Source organism: Opisthocomus hoazin, chromosome 11 (genome assembly GCF_030867145.1).
Source record: "Opisthocomus hoazin isolate bOpiHoa1 chromosome 11, bOpiHoa1.hap1, whole genome shotgun sequence".
NCBI classification, from domain to species: domain Eukaryota; kingdom Metazoa; phylum Chordata; class Aves; order Opisthocomiformes; family Opisthocomidae; genus Opisthocomus; species Opisthocomus hoazin.
The window spans coordinates 14,166,076-14,189,892 of NC_134424.1; the positions used below are offsets into that span (position 1 = coordinate 14,166,076).

The 23,817-nt window shown below is 51.5% G+C and overlaps 1 protein-coding gene across 3 annotated transcripts in view; it reads right to left on the reverse strand.

Annotated features, from left to right (window-relative positions):
• FLNB (filamin B) overlaps positions 1-18,695 on the reverse strand; it is a 73,454-nt gene extending 54,759 nt beyond the window's left edge. For 2 of the 3 annotated variants that reach the window (XM_075433014.1, XM_075433015.1), the window contains exon 1: positions 18,326-18,686. In XM_075433014.1, the coding sequence (XP_075289129.1) occupies positions 18,326-18,674 (349 nt within the window). In that variant the 5' untranslated portion in view covers positions 18,675-18,686. Of the gene's footprint in view, positions 1-18,325 lie in introns of all 3 variants that reach the window. The other variant, XM_075433016.1, reaches the window with a different exon arrangement.
• Positions 18,696-23,817: the final 5,122 nt, after the last annotated feature.

Genomic DNA, 23,817 nt, shown 5'->3' on the forward strand with positions numbered 1-23,817 from the left:
CTGTAAGAATATTTATTAGACTTGCAATCCATCATCACTTCATTTCAAGAGACAGTGCTGCTAGAGAAATCCCTGTGACCTCGTGCATCTTTCCAAACTGTTTCAGTTGTCCTTCTTGGGCTTTTTCCCAGCCCAATGTACACCCTATATTTCAGTCAGCTCTATACTGGAAGAAGCACTGTTTCCAGAGGGGAAAAAAAATTCAAAAGAAGATATTGAAGACTGGGAGTCCCCTCACTCCCCTGCTTGAAATGGTTTATAAGTTGCAATATGGAAAATTCCAAGCAGATTTCCAGGAAAAGGGGAAAAAAAGTCTTCTCCATGAGGGTTGCCACACACTGGAACAGATGCCCAGAGAATCCATACGGTCTCCATCCTCTGAAATACTCAAATTCAACTGGACACACCCTCGAGCAACCTGATCAAGTTGGGTCTGCTGTAAGCACATGGCTTGAACTATACGACCTTCATTTGGTCTCTGCAAAATTAAATTATTCTACCATTAAAAAAAAATTCCACTATTACAAACACCACTGTGCCTAGTATCTTTTGCTCATGTGCAAACCTGCTCTGCACTCAGATTAAGCACAAGCACTACCCAGACTGTGGCAGCGCTCCTTGAACTCTGCCCTACAGCAGAGCTGCAAGTCATTTTCTGTTGGACAATTAGTGGAAACAAGATAAGCTACCGCAGCAGACAGCTTCCTTACTAAATTGAGCTAGTTAATACAGACTGTACAAAGTCTCATGAAACAAATGAAGGGTTGAAAAAGCAAATGTTGAGTAGCAAATTTTTTATTTAAAACAGTTTCTTGGCTGATGCTGCAGTCAACACGGCTTGTTCACAGTCTGGGCAAAGTCATCTCAGAAGTTTTGCTGTTGATCACACATGGAAGTTCTACGACGACCAGCACTGCTCTTTGCATCCAGCTTCTCTAAAAAGTGGTCACCCTCTCCAATCTGTCTTCCTTATGTACAATTCTGTTTTATGCATTATACAGAGGAAGAACCCAAAATGCATGGTTCTTAATAAAAAAACAAAGGAGCCATCTCAACGACAGCCCTTACTCCCTACTTCAACACGGAAGGAACTTTGTATAGCGCACAAAGTCCATCTCATTTATGGATCATTTACATATAGACTGTAGGAACTTTAAATCCTGGTGTCTTGAAGTTTCTGAGTACTTTCCCACCTCTAATTATTCTCGCCTATTGTTAAACAGCTATAGTAATTGGGGGGCAGAAAATTTAAGCACTCATTAGGGCTTAGTCTTCTGAACAGTGAAAACTCCACACTGAACCAAGCTCTTCCAAAGCCCTGCTCCACACTGCGTGCATGCCAAACAGAAGTATGCAGATGAGACAGAGCTGAGCAAGCTGCCTAAGGAAATTCTTTGCTGAAGCATGCAGTATGTGTTCACAGGCTTACCGCGCCTGCTAAAGACATCAGCGATGTCCTCTGTAGGGATAATATGTCTTTAAATCAATTACACGGGTTCCTCTGTGCTTTGAGAACACACTGTAACTATTTCCTCCAGTGACCCTTAAGGCCAGGTTCACCTCGCAGCTCCTCGGGGCCTGGCACACAGCTTGTCATCCGGACGCATGCAGCCGGCTTACGCAGCGACAGCACAGGTGGTGGCACCGGGGCGGCTCAACTCTGGCCAGTCTCGCGGATTCCTCGCTGTGACCCGCCAGCCTCTAACAGCACAGCGCTCCGGCCCCATCGCACCTCCGCTTCTCAGTGTCTGCAGTCGGTGCTGGACCCGCAGGAGAGCTGCTCCTCAGCACCCAGCTTGCCTGATCTACAGCTGGCTTTGGCTCATCCGCTCCCAGCTCAGCTCCAGTACCAGGCTGGGACACGGCCAGTGCTCAGCTGCACGGGGGAGCCCCAGGGCGTTTGTTACCGGAGGAAGCATATCTTCAGGAAGCGAAAGTGATGCCATGTACACAGCAGAGCCACTAAGCTCGTTATAAGGCGAGATTTTCACAGGAGGAATGCCATTTCACTGGAGGGTTGTAAGAACAATAACTGAGTGCTGATCTCGGCACAGACTGAATGATGGGAAAAAAAAAAGTTGGTTGTTTTGGGGCTTTTTTGCTTGGGGACAGAAACTATTTTCCTCTGTGCTTACCAGAGTGTCTGGTCATTTAAAAAAAAAAAAAAAAAAAGTAAGATTCCTTTGTGAGACTCATTTTAGGATCTGAGAGATTGAATCACAGAATAGTAGGGTTTGGAAGGGACCTCTGTGGGTCATCTAGTCCAACCCCCCTGCCGAAGCAGGGTCACCTACAGCAGGCTGCACAGGACCTTGTCCAGGCGGGTCTTGAATATCTCCAGAGAAGGAGACTCCACAACCTCCCTGGGCAGCCTGTTCCAGTGCTCCGTCACCCTCAGAGGGAACATTACAATTCTGAGGTTTTAAATAGTTTTTACTTTAACTGGATTTGAAACCATTCAGACCAGTCAAGAGCTTCAGGCCACTATCGCATCCCTCACCCTGTACTGTCTACTGGTGCATACTGGGCTGCTGGAAAGGATTTCTCATGAGGCGGAACAGGCAACTGTAAAAATAAGGTCAAATCCAGTCCTTTCAGTGTAGTTTGGCAAGGAAAAAAACAAAATCATACAGACTTTTAATACAGAAAAGAATAAAAAGAATCAAGCCAGTGGAGCTCACAGGAGCTAAATACAGATTAAAATAGCTCTGCCCAACTTCTTAATGGGCACCTGGAGCCCACTTTAGCCTCACATCCAGAAGAGGAAGCCATAACACGAAGCAAGTTTAAGCCAGCAGTCTAACAGCAGCAGCAACCAGCCCAGCTTCTCCAAGAGAAACTGAAAACACCCAAGGGGGTTGGAAGAAGTCAAGAATTTCAAAGTTAGGAATTGTTCGGGTGGGTGGAGAAAAGAGTCAAACTGTGGGTGGCTTACCATCAAATTCCTTAATATTTTCAGTCCGAATACACCTAGGGTTTCTGTTGCCTTAAGAGCCGTATCCCAAGTCACAGATACGAGAAGGTAGGTGTGTCGATCACACGCTGAAGCAAAGCCACAGGCAGGAAGTGTTCGCACCAATCCGACCCCCGCAGCCAGTGCTCCAGGGGAGCACCCCCACCACGAGCACAAGCAGGGCTCCCCACTGCCAGCGCGCTGCTGCGACGGCATCGGCAGCCAGCACGGATGCAACACAGAGGAAGAGCCGCCATTCACACCGGCTACCCCGCCCCAGTTCCTCATCGCCAAGCAGGTCCCCGCTCGCAGCTGCGGGGCTGATACTCAGCAAAGCCACACACAGGAACGCCGTGCTCATTATTGCAGATCCTTTCTGGGGGGGCAGGGAGCAGTCTGACTGTTCAGCCTTGTACAGCAGCAAGTTTCCATGAGTGCTGCTTTGTTCGCAGCGAGCGAGCCCCTCGCCAGCCCCGTGGGGCAGCCGGCCAACATCCCACTGCCGTGCTCTGACCCCGAAACCCTGGCTCGGCTTGTTAACCAGCCTGGCCGTGGGGCAGGAGCCACCGTAACGCTCCCCGCTCTCGTAAACCCCCCACGCCCGCATGTTGCCGATGGAGCAGCGGGCGCTGGCCGCCCTGCCGAGCGCGCGGGGCCTGCTGCGGCATGCCGCCGTCCATGACATCATTGCCAAAGCCGCCCCGACAACGGGCCCTGCGAGCGCGGCCCCCCGCGCGCCCAGCAAAGCGCATTCCCCGCTGCTGAGCTCACCCCGCCGCCCCTCCGGTGCCGGCCCCGGGAGCGGCCAAGGCACCGCGGCTCCCGCTCGCCTCTGCCGGGGATGGCGGAAGCACCCCGCGCCGCTGCCGAACTCAGCGGTTGGAGCTCAGTGCCCTCGATCGCCAGGCTCTGCATTTCGGGGGAGGAATGAGTGGAAGCTGGGCGGCAGGGCAGGAACGGGCTTGCAAGCCCTCCGCACCTCACCGTGCAAAGGGAGTCTGCTTGGGACATTCCTGGTCCCCACCAGTCTGGGGGGACACAGCAGCCCCCCAAGCTCCCGGACAGCATGGCTGGCAGCACCCCAAAGACCAGCTGCAGCAGCCCTGTGGGCAACAGGCAGCTTGGGAAGGCCCCCGGGAAGGGCCAGGCAGCGTGGGACGGGGCCGTGCGAAGGGCTGCAGGATTGCACCCGCTCCGCCGGGGTCACACGCGGGAGGGAAGCACCAGGGACCCGAAGGGACAGGGCAGCGCGAGCTGATTAATCACTCGGGAACGACTTGTGAAGGAAAGTCCCTGCAGCGGGGAGTGAGCATGCCGGAAAGGGGATTTCTGTTAAACGATGGAGGGGAGGGGGAAGAAAGGAGTCCTCCTGCTGTTGCCACACTCTGAGAAATCGTTGGCTCGGCTTTTGAAACCGAGTGACACGACTAACTACACCTCCCTCCTCCGGGCACGGGATGGGAGGGAAAGGGGAATGATCCTACGCCAGGTCGCTGCTCCCCAGCGCTCAGCACATTTATTGCTACGGCACTGCAAGGCTTCTCTTCCCATCAGAGTGGGCTGCTATGCCTGAGTCAGCAACACCACTGCCCAATTCACAGGAAACAAGTCTCACTTTAATACAGACATTAAAATTTTAGTCAAGTGCAAAATTGTCTAAGCCAGCACAAAACACTTGTCTAGGAATCTGATAAACTCGAGGCTGTTATTTCACGCATGTATGCAAACAAAAAAGTGCCTCCTCACAACGCATCTTGTGCTTACAGAACTAGAAAGCCAAGCCCTGAGCAGCAAGGCTGAACTGATAAAAACAGCTGTAGTCGGATTTCTGCAAGTGCAATACAACAAAACTAAGCGTGTCTGAAGCATGAGAGCTCTGTAACCATCTCCGCAGGATTAAGGTAATCCTAAATCTCACCAGGTCACTTCAGGTTGCTTCAAGGTTAAAAACCTGGCTAGTTCTTACACAGACCTCCCAGGCGCTGGCAGGGACATTAGGTGACAAGTCATTAGCACTGTGCTGTATCTTACATTACCGAAGGAAGGTTACCAAGCCTCAGTGCAGGGGATCAACAGGAAGGTCCACCCTGGGGCACTGGAGATGGAAAAGGTGCAAGAGACATGGCTGCAAAAAAAAAAAAAAGCCTCGGGTAGGCTGAAGAGCAACAAGTAATCCAGAGGTTTCCAGACGCCAGAGTGACCTCTGCATTACTGAAGAGCGTGTTTACTCACACTGGGGGTAGGTCAAGATAGTTATAAGAAACAGCATGTAAAATCCTGCCGAGATAAATGAGCCCATTCAGATAGGGCTGTCTAACATCTTCTGTGCGGCAGACGCCAGGCGTGAAAGCTGCAATGGATAGAGTTTCTGAAGCCAAAACCAACACATTGGAAATTATCAGAAGTGATTACTGTTTGGGGAACTCCTTGGCCACAACATACACAGATTCAATTTTTCCATCTAAAACCAGAGTGGCTGTACTGACTGTGATTCACTGTGCACCGGGCTGTTTGAAGGAAATCCCCATTCACAGAGCCTCGCATGGCTCAACCCACCTCCACTCCACTCTGCAGTGCCGAAGAGCTCAGGACTGGAGCATACTTTGTGGTCCGGGGTTGGTGACACATCAGAAAACACCCTGCCAGTCAGCTACGCAAAAGATTTGTGGTTTGTCTCAGTTTTGATAGTGTCTGATTCTGAGCACCTAACAGCACTGCTCCATGCAGGTTTGTTTTGAAGCATTTAAGCAGAGATACTCTGTTACAGACGCTCTATAGCCCTCTGTAGCGCAGTGACAAAGATATTCCAGAATTTATCAGCAGGTTAGCTGTCACCATCTTACCATTTCCCTGAGAAGCAATAGGAAAGGTGATTAATCTCTACCATGCAATTGCACCCCCGTTGCAGAAAGGACTGTCTGCTTTGAAAAATCTCCCTCCAACATCTGAGCCATTTCAACAGTTCATTGTGACATGCAGACATAAGCACACACTCTTAATATAAACACAAAGCCCCAAAAGCAGCCCTACACCCACACACTGCCACCAGGACATGTCTTGCCATGCCACTGCAATTCAGCGCTGCCATGATGGTGCAAACTGCCTGAAAGCAGCTGTGGTCCTGCCTCTGAGCTCCAGCCACCGCCACAGCATTGCCATGTGAGTGTCCCTCGGGAGGGGGGACACACATCTGCACAAGCCGGGCCGCTTTCAGTACCCGCGCATCAAGTGAGGATGCTCAGGGCAGCTGCACAGTCACTACAAACACGTGTACCCACTGCACATCCCTGCAGTCCTGGCAGGCACTGGTGGTTTTGCGTGGCCACTGTGAAGATATCTTAATGCTTTTGTGTTAGATGTTTTTAGCTAGATGTTTACTCTTCAGGAGTTTTCACATACAGATACCTATCCTCCACCGGAAACCATGACCATCCCTGTCCAAAGAGGAAGGCCACTTTCTTCCTGGAATGTTGATCCTTAAATGAAAAATACTCAGTGTTGTGCAGCTGCTTCTTAAAGTAAGGAGCTTTTCCCTCCTTCTGGAGAAAGGAGTGAAGTTATTTGAACGCATTTTCATATACTTGTGCAACCCAGCAGTAAACACCCTTCCATCTGCACACAGCACCAGGCTCGCCCCGGACAGTCGAGGTTTAAGCCCTGTGTGTTTAACATCCCACACAGGACAGCACTGTGTTTATACGGTTTCAGCTACAAGCTGCCAACATAAGGAATAGACACTTGGCTTGAGGCCCAGGTAATTCATCCAACAGTGGCAGCCACTATCAGACAGACCTCTTTTGAGAGGAGCCTTCACAAGCAGGAGCACAGCAGTGAATCTGCACGGGTGGTCTCCGAGCACCTTAAGGAGGACCATATGGGATTCATGGTACAGCTTGAGCACATATTGGCCACAGCTGCAGGACACACTCGCACAGACCACGTACCCGCTCCTCCCACCCAAACTCACTCACCACACAGCACAGTTTTGCTTCTGACATGCGAGTTTTGCATTGGCCCCGGAAGCTGCTCTTCCACACCATGGGTCCTGTGCCACACACAGGCTCTGCTCGGGGGCCAGCCTCCCACTCTTCTCCCTGTAAGCTGCTCCCAGCAAGAGGCAGGAGCAGCTCTGCTCATCTGACACCATCAGCCTAATCCAACTTTGTCGGGAGCTGCTTGGCAATAACAGGCTCTGGCTGCTAACTGCATTTCCGAGCTAGCCAGCGCTCAGGGGGATACCACCTTTCCTCTCTGGAGGCTGGACTTGAAATCTTCCAGCTAAAGGCTTCATACAAGTCTTTCCAAACCTCATGAGCTCGCAGCTCTCTCCCTTGTCTTCAGGACAGTGCTCCACCACACAAAGGCTGACTGAGCAGGGTACAGGCAATTACCCAAATCCTCACCAGCTGCAAGATCTCATTTTTAATCTGCCATCTCGCATTGTTCACATTTGCAAGCCTATTGTATTTCACATTTAACCCAACACAAAAATAAAGCACTGGCTCTAGGGGCAATTGTGCTATAGCTGGAATAGTTCCAGCAAGATTGCAAGCTTTGCTGCTTTGCCCGATCTCCCATACCCCTTTCCAGTTACCTGTCAGGTTAGGTACAGCACTAGGCCACCTTGTTTTTTATCAGTTCCTCCATTTTACCATGTAAAATGTTTAGTAATATGCTGTTACCTCCATCCAGACAGAGCAAAAGCCACACAGGTGTTTGTCCTACTCCTAGATGACAACTGGGCTCCTCCTTTTAGCTTCTATGCTTGAGCTTTCGTACTTTTGCTGCCCACGTACTGCTTCAGAAGCCTGAGCTACTCTTTTTACAGGTAGAGTATGAAATATTCTGCAGCTTGTTAAAGCCTATGTTTAGGTAATGAAGCTGATTAATTAAAATATTTAAGCTTCTTCTGCCTTAGGCAGTGTTCTCATCCAATAGTTGTAGCACTGTATGTGAAGCAGTTCATTTTTCCTCCTTGCAATTAAAAACCCCTTAAAGGTGCATAGTTTTCTTCAGTTATTTATCTATAAAGAAGAGGTATTTCTTTAGTTTTAAACACGGAACTCGGAGCTAGGCTGCAAAACCACAGCAAAATTTGAAGCGGATTTGTTGAAGCAGGAATTTATGCCACTAACTTCACAGGGCTTCCCTTGGCGAGTCAGGGTTATTCAGCAGAGCTTTCCACCTAGGAAAACCCCAGACATCTCTGCTGTTTCCAGGGCCTGAACTAGCAGCTCCTCACTGGAATCTGCTGCTCCTGGTGCTTTCATAGCAGAGCAAACCACCTCTGTGAGCTGACCCTCGCAGAGCAGCTCCAAACTGTTTCCTCCCAGAAAACAGTATATTGGGAAGTGAGGATCATCCTGGTGACTATGCGGTTAATTCTCTGGGACAAGGTCTTTGCAATACCCTTGTCCAGGAGCTCCACATGCTCCTACCTCTATAACTGCAGATGTCTGCAAGTCATTAGCATGCTCAATAATGCTCACTTAGCAGCCACTAATCATCTGGTGTGACGGCACCAAGGGCAGGCCCAGATTACAGTGGCAGTGAGCTGAATGCAATTAGTGCTTCTTCACTCTTACATCTTGGGGGAGAATCTGAGCCACTCGAAGACTATCTCAGGCTCTTCTAACTTTTCTGGATGCAAAAAAATACAACTGGCTCCCTGTGAGCCGTGCCTGCTTCCACACAGCTCTGGGGAACCCCGGGGCACGCTGCAGCCCAGGGCCACAGCGATCTGCAGCTGCTCCTCGGCAGCCTGGTTTTGTGGCCCCTCAAGCAGACACCTCGCTTGGTCTTTGGCAACTTGATGGAGCTGGCAATCCTTGCTCTTGCTCACTACTCTGGTTAGGTCAGGGAAGTACTATTAGTACAGGCACTGGTTTATCAACACACAGCCAACCTCTGCCAGCCAGGGTCTTCTCCGATAGCAGCTGGACTGGACTCCCTTTGGCTGTCCATATTCGATGTAGCAGTTCTCCAGCACACATGCTGCCATCCTGTTAAGAGTGTCAAACTCACTTCAGCCAGCACTAGATACCACGAGGCTACACAACCACAAAGCATTCAGATGGCACCACTACAGCAGCTCCCATGGTCCCAGTTTAAAAGTACCCATGTCTTTGTCCTGATATCTGACAGACGCAGTGTCCAGCACTGCTGAGCTCGAGCTGTGGCACTGAAAGTCACCACTCTTGAAAGAGTCACCACAAGTTTTCCAGCAATCACCAGCCTAGCTTTTCTCTTTCTTCACAGCAGCATTTTTACCTCAGGCCTAAAAGAGTTACTGAAATAATCCTCGGAGACAACTAAAGCTGTTTCTATTTTACTTTCAATTAGATCATTGATCTTGTTCAAGCAGTTACATAAGCTATCAGATATTTGCATGCAGCCACACTGTTAATCAACAGCCGGAACAAAGCTGAAACAACACGATTAGCACCCCACATGTTCCCACAGCCGGCATGTTGAGTCCGCTCAGACACCGACTCTTCCCCCACAGGGGAATTTGATAACAAGCCACATCTGAGCAAGTGGCAACTGCTCAGCGAGCCACCGTGACTAGCAGTGACACCAGCAAACAGCAGCTCTGCCGGAGCATCCAGGTGTTGGAGCAGGCTCAAAGGTGCCTGGACTTTGGATTATTTGGGAGACTGACAAGCAGAATTACTCTGAGTCTTGCAAAGAGAAGGAAACTCTACAGAAATTCACTGTCTAGCTATGAAGGTGAAGTAACAGTTGATATCTTGCATAATCAAGACGACAGTTAGACACCAACTTTGTTTAGCAAGCCAGTGTTCCCAGTTCTGCAGTGAGGATCAAAAGCAGTTCAGATTAATCCAAGATTTGTGTCTCATACCATGACAGATACAAGGTATATTTGTTACACTGCCAGTTCCCAGACCAGGAGATGCATCAGAGACAGCTGCAGGACCCTGCACATACCCCCCAGCTTGGGCTCCTCGCTCCTGTGGTCCAAGCCCAGAGGGACCTGCTGCTACCACTCACCTTATAATAACGGGAGGATCTGAACAAAGGCAGAGGTCACTTCCAAGACACACTTGTCAGTGTTCTAGCTTTGAGACCTAAACTAGCTCAGACCTGGCCTGCTGGTATTTATTTGCCTATGGGAAGTCCACTAAAACTGCTGCAAAGTCATTGTGAGAAAAGGCAATGTAAAGCACTTAATTATACCAATTAAAGGAAGCCTAGATAGAGCACATTAGTATCTAGCCGAGAGGAACAGTGTTTCCTCTTCTGTGTTTGAATGACCTTCAGATGTACATACCACGGGTGTTTGCTCAGAGCAGCTCTACACTGTGCCTTCTGCTGCAGGGCTCCAGAGGAGGCTTTCGCAGCTTGTTTACACAATGTAGCTCACCAGATGCCACCTACGGCTCATTTTAGGCCCACCAACCACGACAGTGCCCTTTAATACAGGCTCAGAAATACAGACACACACATTGTCTCCTCACAAGAGCGGCCACAGACTAATCAAAACCAGTAGGCAGCCACAAGGGCCTGGGGTAGCCCGAAATCGCTGTGGGCTGCGCGTCATGGAGCAGAGCCGGCCACCAGCATCCCACCCCCAGGTCAGGCTGGGGCAGCCCCCAGGTCCAGGCAGGCTGACTAGGCCAGGCCCAGGCGTTTCAGAGCAGCATTTAACAGCTCAGCCCAGAGCTGATCTCGCAGGCAGACGGTCCGAAGTGTCCCCAGATGTCAGCACAAAAAGCGGGTGGAAACACACCAGCCGTGGGCTAGCAGGAAGGGTGGCTCCGCTGCTTCCAGTCACTGCTCCGCAGCAGAGCTGCAGTGCAGAGGGCCTGTGGCCAGCGTTGCAAACGCTTGCACCCCACCCAGGCTCGCAGAAGACAGCAAGAGCCTGCCCGGCGGTGTGGGGAGAGCAGAGGGCTGCTCACAGCCTCCGGCCGGTTGCTCAGCACGGCACCCACGTCACGCAAGCACCGTCTGCAGCAATGCACAGCCTGCCAGCGTGCGCCTGGGTGACACCGGGACGTGCTGTTCTGCAACAGCCCTTGCCCAATCTGTCCCTCACAGCTGGCAGGCTGGGCGGGTGGGTGTCAGCGTGGCAGTCTGTCTGCGCCCACCTCATCCTCAGAGGACCCAGTGTTTGGGAGCCGTGCTGTCAGGCAGCCTGGCCAGCTCCTGATGGAGTAATTCAATGCTCTGACAAACAAATGCGTCATGATTTACAGCATGCCCTGAAGCAAGGGAGAAGGAGCCACAGCCCATGACGTCATTGCAGCCCACAGCCATTTTTGTGCTCTTACTGGGTAGCATTGGCAGGAGAGTTCACGCAACCTGCTACTGCTGTTAGCTGGAAAGAGCTTGTCCCTTTGCAAGAAAGATCCCAGCCTGGATTTTCAAAGCTCTGCCACCACCAACTTACCAGCCTTATCAGTAAGACTTGCTGTATTTCAGTGACCCAGAGAAAACAACTCTGAAATATCAGCTGAAATTATGCTTTAGAGATTGCCTTCAGTATTTATTGATTCCTTCCCATTAGATTAGCTGTCTGCTTCTCCAAGTTGTAAGGAACAGCAGAGGACCATCACCTAGCTGACCCGGCAGAAGCCTCCCATTCGCAATCAGACAGTGCAGCTGTATGCGTGGCCACTCAGACAGCTTACTAGAGCCATGGCTGCTTTCTTCCAAGGGCAGTATCAGCAGGAGGTTCAAACAACCCCAACCCATCGCACCAGGGGAGACAGGATTCAGCTGCTCCATCCTCTGCCCAGCTCAGGCAGCTCCAGGGCACTGTCTGCTGTGCTGCTCAGCACAAGGGAGGACGTGCAAGGCAACCCTTGCTTCCCCACGAACTTGGGCAAAGCTTCATTCGGCTGTTGTTTGAAGTGGCCTAGCTTGTTTTCGGTAACACAAAAAAAATCCAGTTTATTCTTGCAGCAGTTGCGAGTATTACTGTTGCCCTGTGCTAGCACAGTAGGAACTAGACATTGCATACATCTCACTACGGATGTTAGACTTCAACTGCCTGTAGCAGAATAGTGTTTACACAAGGAATTGCAATCCATTAGCTGAATGCAAAGCCCACCACAGCAGACCCACTCCTCACTGTGACGTACCAGATATTATGTAGACACCTCCAACATTAATTGCAGGAGGGACAGAAAGCTGAGGAAGGCTCAGACGGGTTAGAGGCCACATCAGAGCCCAGAGAACCATCTGGTTATGATATAACGTATACTCACTGCAGGGCTTTCAAGTACAGGAACTAGGATTTCTCCCCTAATTATGACCTGGAAGAAAGCGTCTTCCCTGTTAGATTACAGAGCACTGGTCCTTCCTCAGGAGGAATGCAAACAGGCAGGAGTGCAAGCTTCAGAAACTTCTGTCTTGTGGTGGAAAAAAAATCTATACCAAGTCCCCAGAAGCAAGACCCAGGAAAAAAACCTCACTTGAGCTTCACTGCATTAATCCAAATAAACAGGCAGAGCTCACTTGGCCCACTGAAGAAATAACTTCAGATCTCAGTTGACTCAACTCTGAACCTGAGGTCAAGTTCCCAGGAAGAGCAAGGGTAGCTCAGCTCACCCCACCCTAGCAGCGGTTAGCAAGAAGGGTGGGTGAGTATCCACCTCTGCCACACACACACTGCTAGAGCAATCAAGAAAAGCTATGGGAACAACTAGCACAGGTTTCACAGACAGCGTTTTCATGAAAACTGCTACTCTTCTTTCTCCAAACACAGCATGAAGGCACATACCTGTTCCCCCCACCATCAGCACGAATTCAGCCTGCTACAAACTAAGCCTTGTGAGCAGTGCCATATAGTGACGCCTGCAGCAAAGACCGCTCAGATCTCCTTACAAAGATGGGCAGTGCCTTCCCTTAGCCTTTTCTACATAGATTTTGTTTTCGATTCTTCCCGCAACAGTTAACACTCAGCTACACAGCATTTCCTTCCTCCAGCATAGACACACTTGGAACATCTGATTCTGGTTTTCCTGCCAAGTCCAAGCAGATTGCAGCAACACATCCTCAGCTACTTCCACCTACCATGTGTGCCACCACTACCTTGGTGCACCCACATGGACATGACTCCCCCTCCCCATGGGTGGGTGCACTGGAACAGGACCCACAGCACTACCAGAGTACACACACAACAAGCAAAAAAAGTCTCACAGGAACCTACAGGTTTCTCTACAGAATGCCTGCCTACCTCACCTAGGGCCAAAGTCAGGCTTGATGCTTTGTAAGCAACAGCCACTGGGACAGGCTCTTCAGGCACACTGGTACCGAGTGCTAACAGCGCCAAACCCCAGGTTGCTGAGCTTTGCATTGTCGTTATTGTAGTGACTTATGGGTCAGGTGCCATATTCATGAGCCATGTAACATGCCAGGCAGTAGAAGACAGGTCCACAGGCAGGTCCACCTGACGCTGGTGGCAGAGACCTGGTGAGTGTGACAGTACAGCCAAGGTCTGTTCACATCAGCATCACCTGCAGCACACTGTTTCCCTCTGGTGTGCTTGCTTAGCACATATTGGTGGTCTAAACCTGACAGGCTCTTGTTCAGGTCCCAACCAGCTGCACATCAAAGTCCGTTTCTGAGGGGCAGAGAGAAAACAGAACTCCTCTGCAGCATGGGGGGGTTCAGAGATCATTGTTTTACTTCCCATCACTTGAGGCAGACACTGAACAATGCTGGCAATGCAGAAGCTCAGCCACACACAAGCTGACCACGTTCTTACATTACAGTTGTAGGCTAGGAAAAGAATTATCCTGACCCATTTAGATTTAAACATCCCCATGTAAGTCAATACAGGACATGGCATTAGAACATGGAGCAGTTAAGACTTCGTCCTTCTTGAATAGCTGGCAGAGTGTTCAGCATCTTAAATGAAAAAGCTGTTTAGCACATGAGTCTAACCGGTCCCAAGTAATTTTACTGAAGTTTGATCACTTTACAAGTTTCCGCTCATATGTAAAAGAATGCAAGAACAGTCTGTGTAAGCTACCTTAAAGTTTCCTGTAACTTGGAGAAAATAGCTCATGCAAAGCCACTTTTTCTTTAGACCAGCAGTCCAACTACTGAAACAGAAGGTCCTGAGGAGATCAGCCACTTTCAGAAATCAAAGCCACCTCCAGTCTCCAGAAGTGAGGCCCACTGCCAGTCTATCAAAAATACTTTTGAGGGGAAGGATTAAGTGTCACATTTCCAAGAAGCAGAAACCTGCTTCCAAGACACACTGGCTATTTTCCAGAAAACAGCCTCCAGGGAAGTCACAGGTAAGTGGCAGACAAAATGCAAGTGTATTTTGACTACATCCTTATGATGTGTTAATAGCACCTGGAGTGAGACAGAGAGACCCTAAGTGTATACAGGCTGAAAACACATTTTCCTTTTTCAGTTTTCAAGCACCTAGCTCTAAGCATTACAGGACACCACACTTCTAGAATAGACTAGTTTTCCTCTAAAAATCTAAGATTTGCTTTGTCACCCTTCAGTGCATCAACAGCCTAGGGAAGAAAGTTGGTTTTCAACTGTTTTCCCAACATGAAATTTCCATTAAATACTCAGACTCAGGTCAAGATATTTCAATTGTTAGAGCATGCTGGAGGTCCGGACTATAGAGCATAGCACATGCATTGACCAAAAACCCAGCCAACACACAGGTTAGGCTCAGTCAGAAAGAGACCGCCCTTCCAGAAGTACTCCTGCAGCTGGGACATCCCAAGACCACCAAGGTCTCCAGGAGGCAAGTGCCAACAGACCATGGCTATAACCTCACCCTCTCCTCACCCATCTCCCTCCTGGCATGGCTCGCCTCCCTCTGGGGGACCACCGCAAAGACAAACCCTAAAACCAACCACACAACTGCAGCTGAGGCTGGCACCACATCCCGGTGACACCCTGCAGTTGGGGGACAAGCCAGACCAGCTCACTTCCCTGGTGAAAGTGCAACTCAGCAAAGAGAAACGATGTTTGTCAGTCTGATCAATCTGACTGCTGCAGTCTAAGACACAGTTCTACCACACAAACAAGCCGGCAGCTGGGCACCCACCCTGCATCTGCCAACGATGCGGGGCTGCCAGGCGAGCAGCAGCCACGAGGACACTGTCAATGGGCACCAAACAGCACCAGAGCACACACCGAGGACCTGTCGCCTGCAGGCTTGGGTGCAACTTGGCAGATCGCAGCCCAAAACCGCCTGCCAGGCTTCAGACATTGAAGTCCTCTGTTTCTAAGCTGAATCCGTTGACTCCTATTGCCTGGTATCAGCATTTCCAGGGGCAAGCTCAGTGCCAAGTTAGCTTCAACCCCCCCTCCTCTGCCACTTGCTATGGCTTTTACCAAGGCAAGATGTGGCTCCCATACAAAGTAATCTCTGCAGTCGATCAGCTCCTTCAGCCAAGAGCAAAGCCCTTGTGCTCTGCATTCCTGGCGTCCTACTCCCCTGCGCCTGTCACACCACATGCCACTCAGCACCCAGGAATCTGCAATTATCTTCAGTCTAGCAGACAAAAAAAGAGCTAGACCTAACACTTGTTAATGCTTGAGTAGCACAGCAGCTACCTCATGCTAAGCAGAAGACTCCATGTTTGAGTCACCTTCCCTCACAGCAGATTTTTCGGAGCTTTCAATCCCATCTTTGCTGGATGGCACAAAGCACCCATGCGCTTTATGGCCGTTTTTACAGTAGACCACACACGTGGTCACATCTGCACTGCAGTGAAAGTGCTTCACACCTAGAAGGAAAGCATCTTGAAACTACCAACAGACTCTGAGCAGAGACTAAACAAGCAGTAGGACGGGTTGGACTCCTAACTGTGCATCCAGAAAGGGTTATGGTCAAACACTATAAACTTAAACTGATTTCTCTGTGTATAGGCAGACTTATTTTAAATAGACAAAAATTGAATGCCAAAAGCTTGCTACTGAAAGAGTTTAAAAGTGTGGTTGTAGCACAGCAGCAGTAGCTGAGCCATAATACACAGCTTCCAAAACATTCCTGGAAGTTAAATAATAACTGGAACAGGCACCGCATCCACTTAGCAGAGGTCTGATGGCATTATTAATGCCAGAAATCCAGCAGCCACAGCTGTCAGGTTTTCCCGGCTGATTCGGCTCAGAGCTGGCCCTCAACACCCCAGGCCCTGAAGACCAACCTGGTCATACAAAGTTCTCCACCAAAAAGTCTTTACTGGTACATAGCTCCAGACTCCATAATGGCCTTGTATTTGTTCAGCAACACAAAAGCAGAGACTGAAAACTAGAAACAAAAAGAAAGCCCGCTAGTTCTTCAGAACCTGCGGGGAGAGACGTGCTCAGGGCAGGCAGGATCCCAGCCGATGCTGTGCCTGCGGGAGAGGCGGTGTGGGCTTCAGCCACGTGGAGCACCGCAAGGCTTGCTTTGCATGTCTTTTTTGGAAAGCGAGTTCAGGATGTTTTTTCAGGAGTGGCTCGGTTTATCCAGGACTGTACGTACAGTAGAGCTCCTGTGCTACCGCTTGGCTCTGGTGCCACGGCACGGATGGAGCTGTAAACCCCTTCGTGCAGAGGCTGGGATATGGCAGAGGCACTAGCAGCCACAGCCATTTCATTCTCCAAAGCTTCAGCTACAGGGTTTTGGGTTTGTTTTGGTGGGTTTTTTGTCATTGTTTTGTTGGGGTTTTGTGGGGCTTTTTGTTCATTTGTTTGTTTTCTAATAGCCAGCACAATGCAAGTTAACTGCAAAACAGTCATACAAGTCTTAAGTGATTACGGTCACCCCACAGCTCAGTCTAATCTTGTAAGGGAGCCGCGCTGCCACAGCACCATTGCTGGAAAGGAAGTTGCTGGACACCAGGCCTGACCGGACTAACCTTGATCTCCCGAGCCCACAGCCCTCGGGAAGTCCCAAAGACAAATAGGAAGGCAGCTGGAGCAGCAAGATTTTTCTAGGGCAAACAACACAATAGGAGGGGAGCACTGGGCTGCTGTTAGCACTGCGGCTGGTAAGGAGCTATTCCAGGGTCTGAGGAGGAAAGGTGAGCTCGGATGTCAGCAAAAGCAAGCTCAGCCCAGGAGTCAGCAGCTGCAACTCGAACCTCACTGTGTGTGAAGGGAATGCATCTCTGAGTAAATAATTAGCACCAGCTCCGTTCCCAGCTGCACGTAGAATAGCTGTTCTCCCCCAAGAGGATAATCAGCCTTTCAGGACTCAATAGTCCTCATTTATCCAAAGCTGCTTTTACATGTTAGTAGCGAGGAACAACAGGGTGCCCACCCAGTCCACCCAGCCACAGGTTTCCAGAGAAGGCCAAGTCTCTCCCAAACTGGAGAAGTTTATATTTTCTTGCTATTGTAGCTAAATCCTCTGCAGGGAAACAGCTTTCACCTTGGCCAAGAGTTTTAAGCAACTGAGCAGAGCTGCACTCACCCAAATTCAGCTGTGCAATTCATTGAGGCCAGAGTCATCAGAAGGCAGTAGAGTTATCTGGCTAAGAGCTAGAAAAGGCATTTGCATTCCCTCCCAGAGACCTCTCAGGCATTCAAATTATTGCTTTACAGACTGCACTGCAGCCACACCTGAACTGTTCCCAGAACGGTCACCACATGCATTCCTGAGGGATCATCTGCAGCCTGAGGTGCATGCCAACAGCTTTAGTTTCCTGAGCAGCCCACCAGTTCCCTAGCAATTGCACCCTCCAGTACAGCACGCACAGGCAACCCTCATGCCAGCCAGGGCAGGCTCTCACTCAAGCCACTTGGGCTAGCAGAGGCCCTCGTACGCCTTCCACCCATGACCTACCACAGCAGGAGGATTAAGGAGAAAGTACACTCCTGTTCAACAGCCGCAACGGCGCTTAGGCAAGCGTCCACACTCCCCTGAGCACTGGCATCATCTACCGGGCTCCAGCGAGCAAGAGAAGTTTCCTTGCTCTCCTCTAGAGCCTGCGGTGACACGTATCTCCCCGCAGGTCGCCCCGCTCCCCTTGCCAGAGCCCAGTTACCCCCGGCTGGACACGGGCTGGGGCGAGCGCCGTCCCAGCGGCATCTCCCGCCGGGGTCAGCGCCTGGAGAAACGGGCTGCGCAGGGGGAGAAGGTGCTCTGGCACCGGGGCCTTTCGAAGGGACCCGAAAGCAGAGCCACGGCTCTCGGGGAGAGTCTCGGGAGGGCACGGCCAGCCCTGGCAGCCGGGCTGTGGGGCAGCCCCACGGCACACGCCGCTTCGGACCAACGCCACGCCGCAGCCCCGGACCTTGCTCTGGAAAGAGGGAAGAAGCGGCGACCCCTCAGCGCCCGGCCCGGCGCCCCCAGCCCCTCCACACCCCGCGGGGCAAAGGTCGGCACAACCAAACGGGGAGGGGGGAACAATCCCGACCGGCCGGGCTGGCACTCACCGATGGAGACCAGCTTGATGCTCTCCCGCTCCAGGAACTCGAGGGCCACCGAGACGTTCTCCAGCTGCATCTGGCGGAAGGTGGGCCGCTGGTGGTACTTGCGGTACATGCGCTTCTGGCTGAGCACCTCCAGCAGCGCGATCAGGCGCAGCCCGTCGCTCAGGTCATGCTGCAGGTTCCCGATGCGCTTGTTGACGCAGCGCAGGTGCTCGTTGCACCAGCGGGTGAAGGTGTTCTGCTGGATCCGCTTCCAAGGCGCGTCCTCCGCCAGGTCCTTCTCGGTGGCCGGCATCTCGCCGTCGGGATCGGCCGCTCTGCGCCCGCCCTGGCCCCGCGCCTGCGTGCTCATGGCGCGGCCCCGCTCCGCCTCCGCCGCGATCCGCTCCGCCCGCGCCCCGCCCGGCCGCCCGCCTGAGGGGAGGGAGCGCGGCGCTCAGCGGCGGCCCCGCTGCTGCGCCCGGCCCCGCCTCGGTCGGCCCGCCCGCTCCGCTCTGCTCCGCGCTGCTGCTCCGCTCCCCGGCTCTGCGCGGGCCCCCCGCCGCCGCCCGGCCTTTATCCGCCGGCAGCGGCCCGCCCTCAGCTGCATCAGCCTCCGCGCCCCGCCGCGCCGGCCCCGCGGGGGCGCTGCCCGGGGCGGGCCGGGCCGGGCGGGCGGGCGCCGGGCTTTGCCCTCCCGGCGGGGATGGTGCCGCCGGGCCGCCCCTCACCTGGCCGCGGGGCCGGGCGGGGCCGGGGCGCGGCTGCGGGTGGACGGCGGGCGACCTGGCCTGGGCCTGCGCGGCAGTGAGGGCCCCGCGCTGCGGGGGCTCGGTCTGCGGGACACGGCGGGGGGCTGCGCCGGGCCGGGCGGGGGGGGTGTGCTCGCACGGCGCTGTGCTGGTACTCGCGATTCTGCCGACCATCGAAACAAAACACGCTCCAACGAGCGGCCGAGGCAGGCTGGCTTGAATTCCCGGGGGGTCCTCGCCTTTCCCCCCCGTTTCGTGACCGGTTTCCTGCCACTCCCTGCCGGCGGGGCTGCGGCTTGCCGCTGACTCACGGGGTGACGGCAGGGAGCCTGCAGCGGGCCGGGTGGAGCGGGGTGCCGGGCCGCCCCTCGGCGCTGGCCGGGCCGGGAGAGCGCGGGGAGGGGGTCCCTGCGTGTCCCTGTCCCGAGGGGTCCGCGCCCCCCTCCCTTCCCCCCCCCCCCCGGCAGCCCCCCCCCCCCCCCCGCACTCACGGCCTTGGCTGTGCTGCCCGGGGCTGCTCCGCCGGTGCCGAGCGCAGCCGGTGTCACCTCAGGGCTGACGGACGCGGGAGTCTGTCGGAGAAAGCAAATCCGTTAAAACACAACCAATAAAGTCTAATTTGATAAAGTTACCATCGCCACTTGCCTCTAAAATTACAGCACAGGTTTCCAACAATTTTCTTCCAAGGGTTGTATTCTGTTGCCTTTACTAAACCGCGGCACGGTGATTTCTCTCCAGTGGCCTGACCGCTCCTTCCCTCACACTGTGTAAGCTTTATTAGATAAATTTGTTCACAAGAAAAGAAGAAAGAAGCAAAGATGACAATGAGGTAAAGTGGGAGTTCTGCCTAAACTGCCATTGCTCCCCAACCAGCATCACCCCCTGTTTTAAAACCAGCAAAGGAATCAGAGATCACATTTAATACAACAAAATTATGACGTGTATCTCATGGCACAGCGGCCACTGCCCTTCCCCCACATTATGGAGCCAAGCAGCAGGAAGGATTTGAATAAAAACTGACTTCACAAGAGGGATTTTATTCACAGAGCAAAGCCAGCAACAGGCCGGGAAGGTGCCCCAGCCAGGGCCAGTTGTGCCTCTGCGAGCAGCTCTCTGCCATCGGCACAGGCTGGTCCAGCCCAGGGGAAAGCAGGCTGGAAACACGGAGCTGAGCCCTTTTTCAAGGGCTTTTCTCCCATCGTCCTATACTTCATCTCTCAATAGACGCTAATTGCTTATTGACTTTGGCCTGGGCTGGGGCTCCTTAGCAACCATTCCACATCCAGATTAGCTGATTGCCTGTAACATTTGAATTTCAGTTCCTCTCCACTCCCACACCTAGTAATGCACACCCTTTAATATCGTTTTGTGCCCAGGCCATACTGAAAGTTGAAGCTTCAGCCATTTTTTTCTGTGACAAAAGAAGTGAATAAAAGTTACGCAGGAAAAAGGCAGAACCTTTCAAAAATTAAGGTCCGATCAAGACCTTAATTTTTAACTTTAATATTTAGCTAAGATTTTCAACAGACATATTTTTTTCCATAGACCCAGCAAAGAAAATTTTCATCCCAATGACGTATTGTGCAACGCATGTTCTGCACACAGAAGGACAGTGGTTTCTTCGAGTGGTTTTGTGCAATTTCATCAATCCATCCCTCCATCCTTCCATCCATCCACCACCCACCCCACCCTCAGCATTCGGGCACGTGAGCAGATGCGAAGCGCCCAGCAACGCGCCAGCGCAGACTCGTAAGCCCAGCTCGCCACAGCAGCCTCGGGAGCTGGGCGGCAGCGCAGTCGGGGCTGCTGCTGCTTGGGACCATGCAGGGTAGGTGGGATGCCGGTGGTCTGGGTGCAGCAGCCCATGTCGCAGCCACCCTTCCCTGCACATCACAGGGCTTTTGCACAGAATTAGGGCTTCTGCACCCTGATTGCTTGCATGATTATTGGGAAACAAAGACTGCTTTATGGGAAGGGAATGAAAAAAGCAAAATAATTTCTGCTGTGAGGAACAGATCCTGCTTCCTTCCATCCTTCCTCCCCATTCACAGACAGCCCTCCCAGCTGTGGTCTGAGCACCATTTCTGGTTGATGGGTGGCGGGGGGGCACTCCTTGCGTGCACCCCATCGCCTGCACGGGTGTTTGCGATCGCTGCGGCAGAGGCACCGCCTCTGGGAGCTGCCTGGCCACAAGCGTGGCACCCAGCTGTGGCCGTGACCGCTGGCCCGGGCAGCTCCTTCGGCACCAATGCCTTGTCCTCCCCAGCCGACGAGAGAGTGAGTCCCCTTGTGCTGCCCCGTGATCGGGTTGTTCTTGGGGTCATGTCTGGCCTGAAAAACTGGATTTCCTTCGGAATGAAATTGGAAGACACTTTAACACAAGTTAACACGTGTTTCAAGTTTCATCAGGAGGCAGAGAAGTAAAAACAAGCTAACCCGTGAATCTATACTTGCTGGAATACCATCTTGGGACTGTATATTATTACAAATGAACTAATGTATGCCTTGCAGAAATACCTTATGTGTATATTTATATAGGCAGATGTTTGTGTGGACGTGTATATATGCAGAGAGGGAGGGAGATTTCAACACTGCGCTGTGGGGCAGACACTTCTTACTTTGGATTTGTCCCGCATGACGAGGATCTTTCCATCCCGGCTCACTGGATGCAGATATAAGGAAGGAAGAACACTCATTGCTTTTTTGCTTCTCTTTAAGCAGTTGCAAAACACAGCATTGAATTTTTTCCACTGTTTTAAAAATGCTCTTCCTCCCTCTTTATGATAATTCACTGCAAGGCTGGGCTTAAAAAGACCCTGTTCATTCAGCAGCAGAGGTGTTCCACTGCCAGATGCTTACTGCTTTATCACAGAACTGCTCAGAATAATTTGCGTTTGAAAATGCAGCCTTGACAAACTGAATGAATTATAACGGCATTCAGTTTCTCTATTTTTAGCAAAAAGACATTGAAGAATGTCTCTCAAACCAGAATATGGCATCAGGCCCTGTGAATTTTCAGGGAGTCGCTTTGTAGGCAGCAATAAAAAAATTCGGAGCATAGTTTTAGCTGTAAAGGTAAGTAAAAGTTGGCTGGCCTTTACAGGTCTGCTGCTGCTTTTGCTGGGATCAGTGATAATCCTTAATGGAAATTTAATCTCAGCACAGGTTATTTATCACATCTTTGGGGGCCCTGGACGCGTACCATGGGACTCCGCAGTGGACACTTGCCATTAGTTTTTTGGAGCATCCCAATAGCAGGGGGAAACATCAACTCTGACCACCAGCTCTTTCATTCAGGAAAGGTCTGCTTGAGCCCTGCTTGCAAAAGCAGAAGGGTGTGGGGAGCGGCGGCGCGGGCCCTCGCTGACATCAGTGGATGGGCAGCGCATGATGGAGTGACTAATGAAGTCTGTGGTCTGCTTCAGGGTAATCAACTTTATCACGGTCCCATGTGATGATGTGTTCTTGGATTCCTCCATGGGCTATTTATGAGAGATCCCAGCCATTTGGGACACTGTACGTGCTCTCTGCTTGACGCATTATTCAGCAACAGCTTGCTTTGATCATAAGAGGACAAGAATCAGAATTAATATCAAATGCTAATCCAACATCTACACAGCTTGCTCAGGGCAGGAATCAGCGGTGGCTGAGTGTTTTGGGCTGAGTCTTCGCAGGTGGAAGGGCTTTTCTCTGCTGCTGGCAGATCGTGGTTCAGTTATTGCCTCTCTGAGGATCTGTGCAACTAGAAACATCACCTTTTAAATATTTCAGTGATGCTGCTACTGCATGAGGAGCACTGATTTTTTTTTCCTGCGCTACAACTAGCCCCACACAAATTACTTTCCAGGTGCATCACATCTCAGCAGAAACGTGGTGAAAAGCCAGCAAGATGCCTCTCTCCTTTCCAAAGGCTTCTGTCAAAGCTGTAGCACAAGCTTGGGAGCTGTCAGGGCACTCAATGGCTTGGCAACGGAATAACTGTGCCACGGGCTACAGCACCCAGCTAGCTTTAGAAGTTTATCAGGAGATTTTAAATATTTATAAGTTTTTGGCAACGTAATAGCCTTATCCAAACACAGGACAGCATTGTGCGCTGCAACAAAAGCCATGTGGAATAAATGCCACAAAACAAATTATCGCACATTCAAAACTGCGCAGATGTTAATCCTCGCAGCGCCGCAGGGAAACTCACCCGCTAATCCAGCACTCAGCCGGTAATGTTAAAGACAGAGAAGCTGAGGCACAAAGTAGTTCAAGGTTTGGTTTCTCAGAAGCCTCAGACACCGTAACTCGATGGGATTTCATGACTAAGTGACCATAAATGGCACTGCCGCACAGCCGGCAGCACCGATCCTGGCTCAGCAATCACAGCCGGGTCCCCGGGAGCAGCACCCAGCCTCCCACGTCAAAGGTTTCCAAACACAGAGCACATTTTGTTCACCCGGTATACTATTTACTGGGTTTTAAAAGACAATAGAAGTGTTTCTTCTTAATTGATAAAGTAGTCATCAAGCCTCCCCTTTCGTTACCGCGATCGCTACCAAGTGAAGCAAAACCGAGACAAGTCATTCAAGTCAAAGCATGAATTCAATGGATTGCGTCATGGATTGCATTTTCCTTATTCAGCAGCTCTGTGGAAGGCAAAGGAGTTCTGCATTATACAAATATTGGCTAGGACATCTGATACAACTTGTTCTGAGTTTTTCCATCTTCTTTTTCCTCCTACCTCTGTTGTCCAGGGAAGACAGCAATACGAGAGCACGC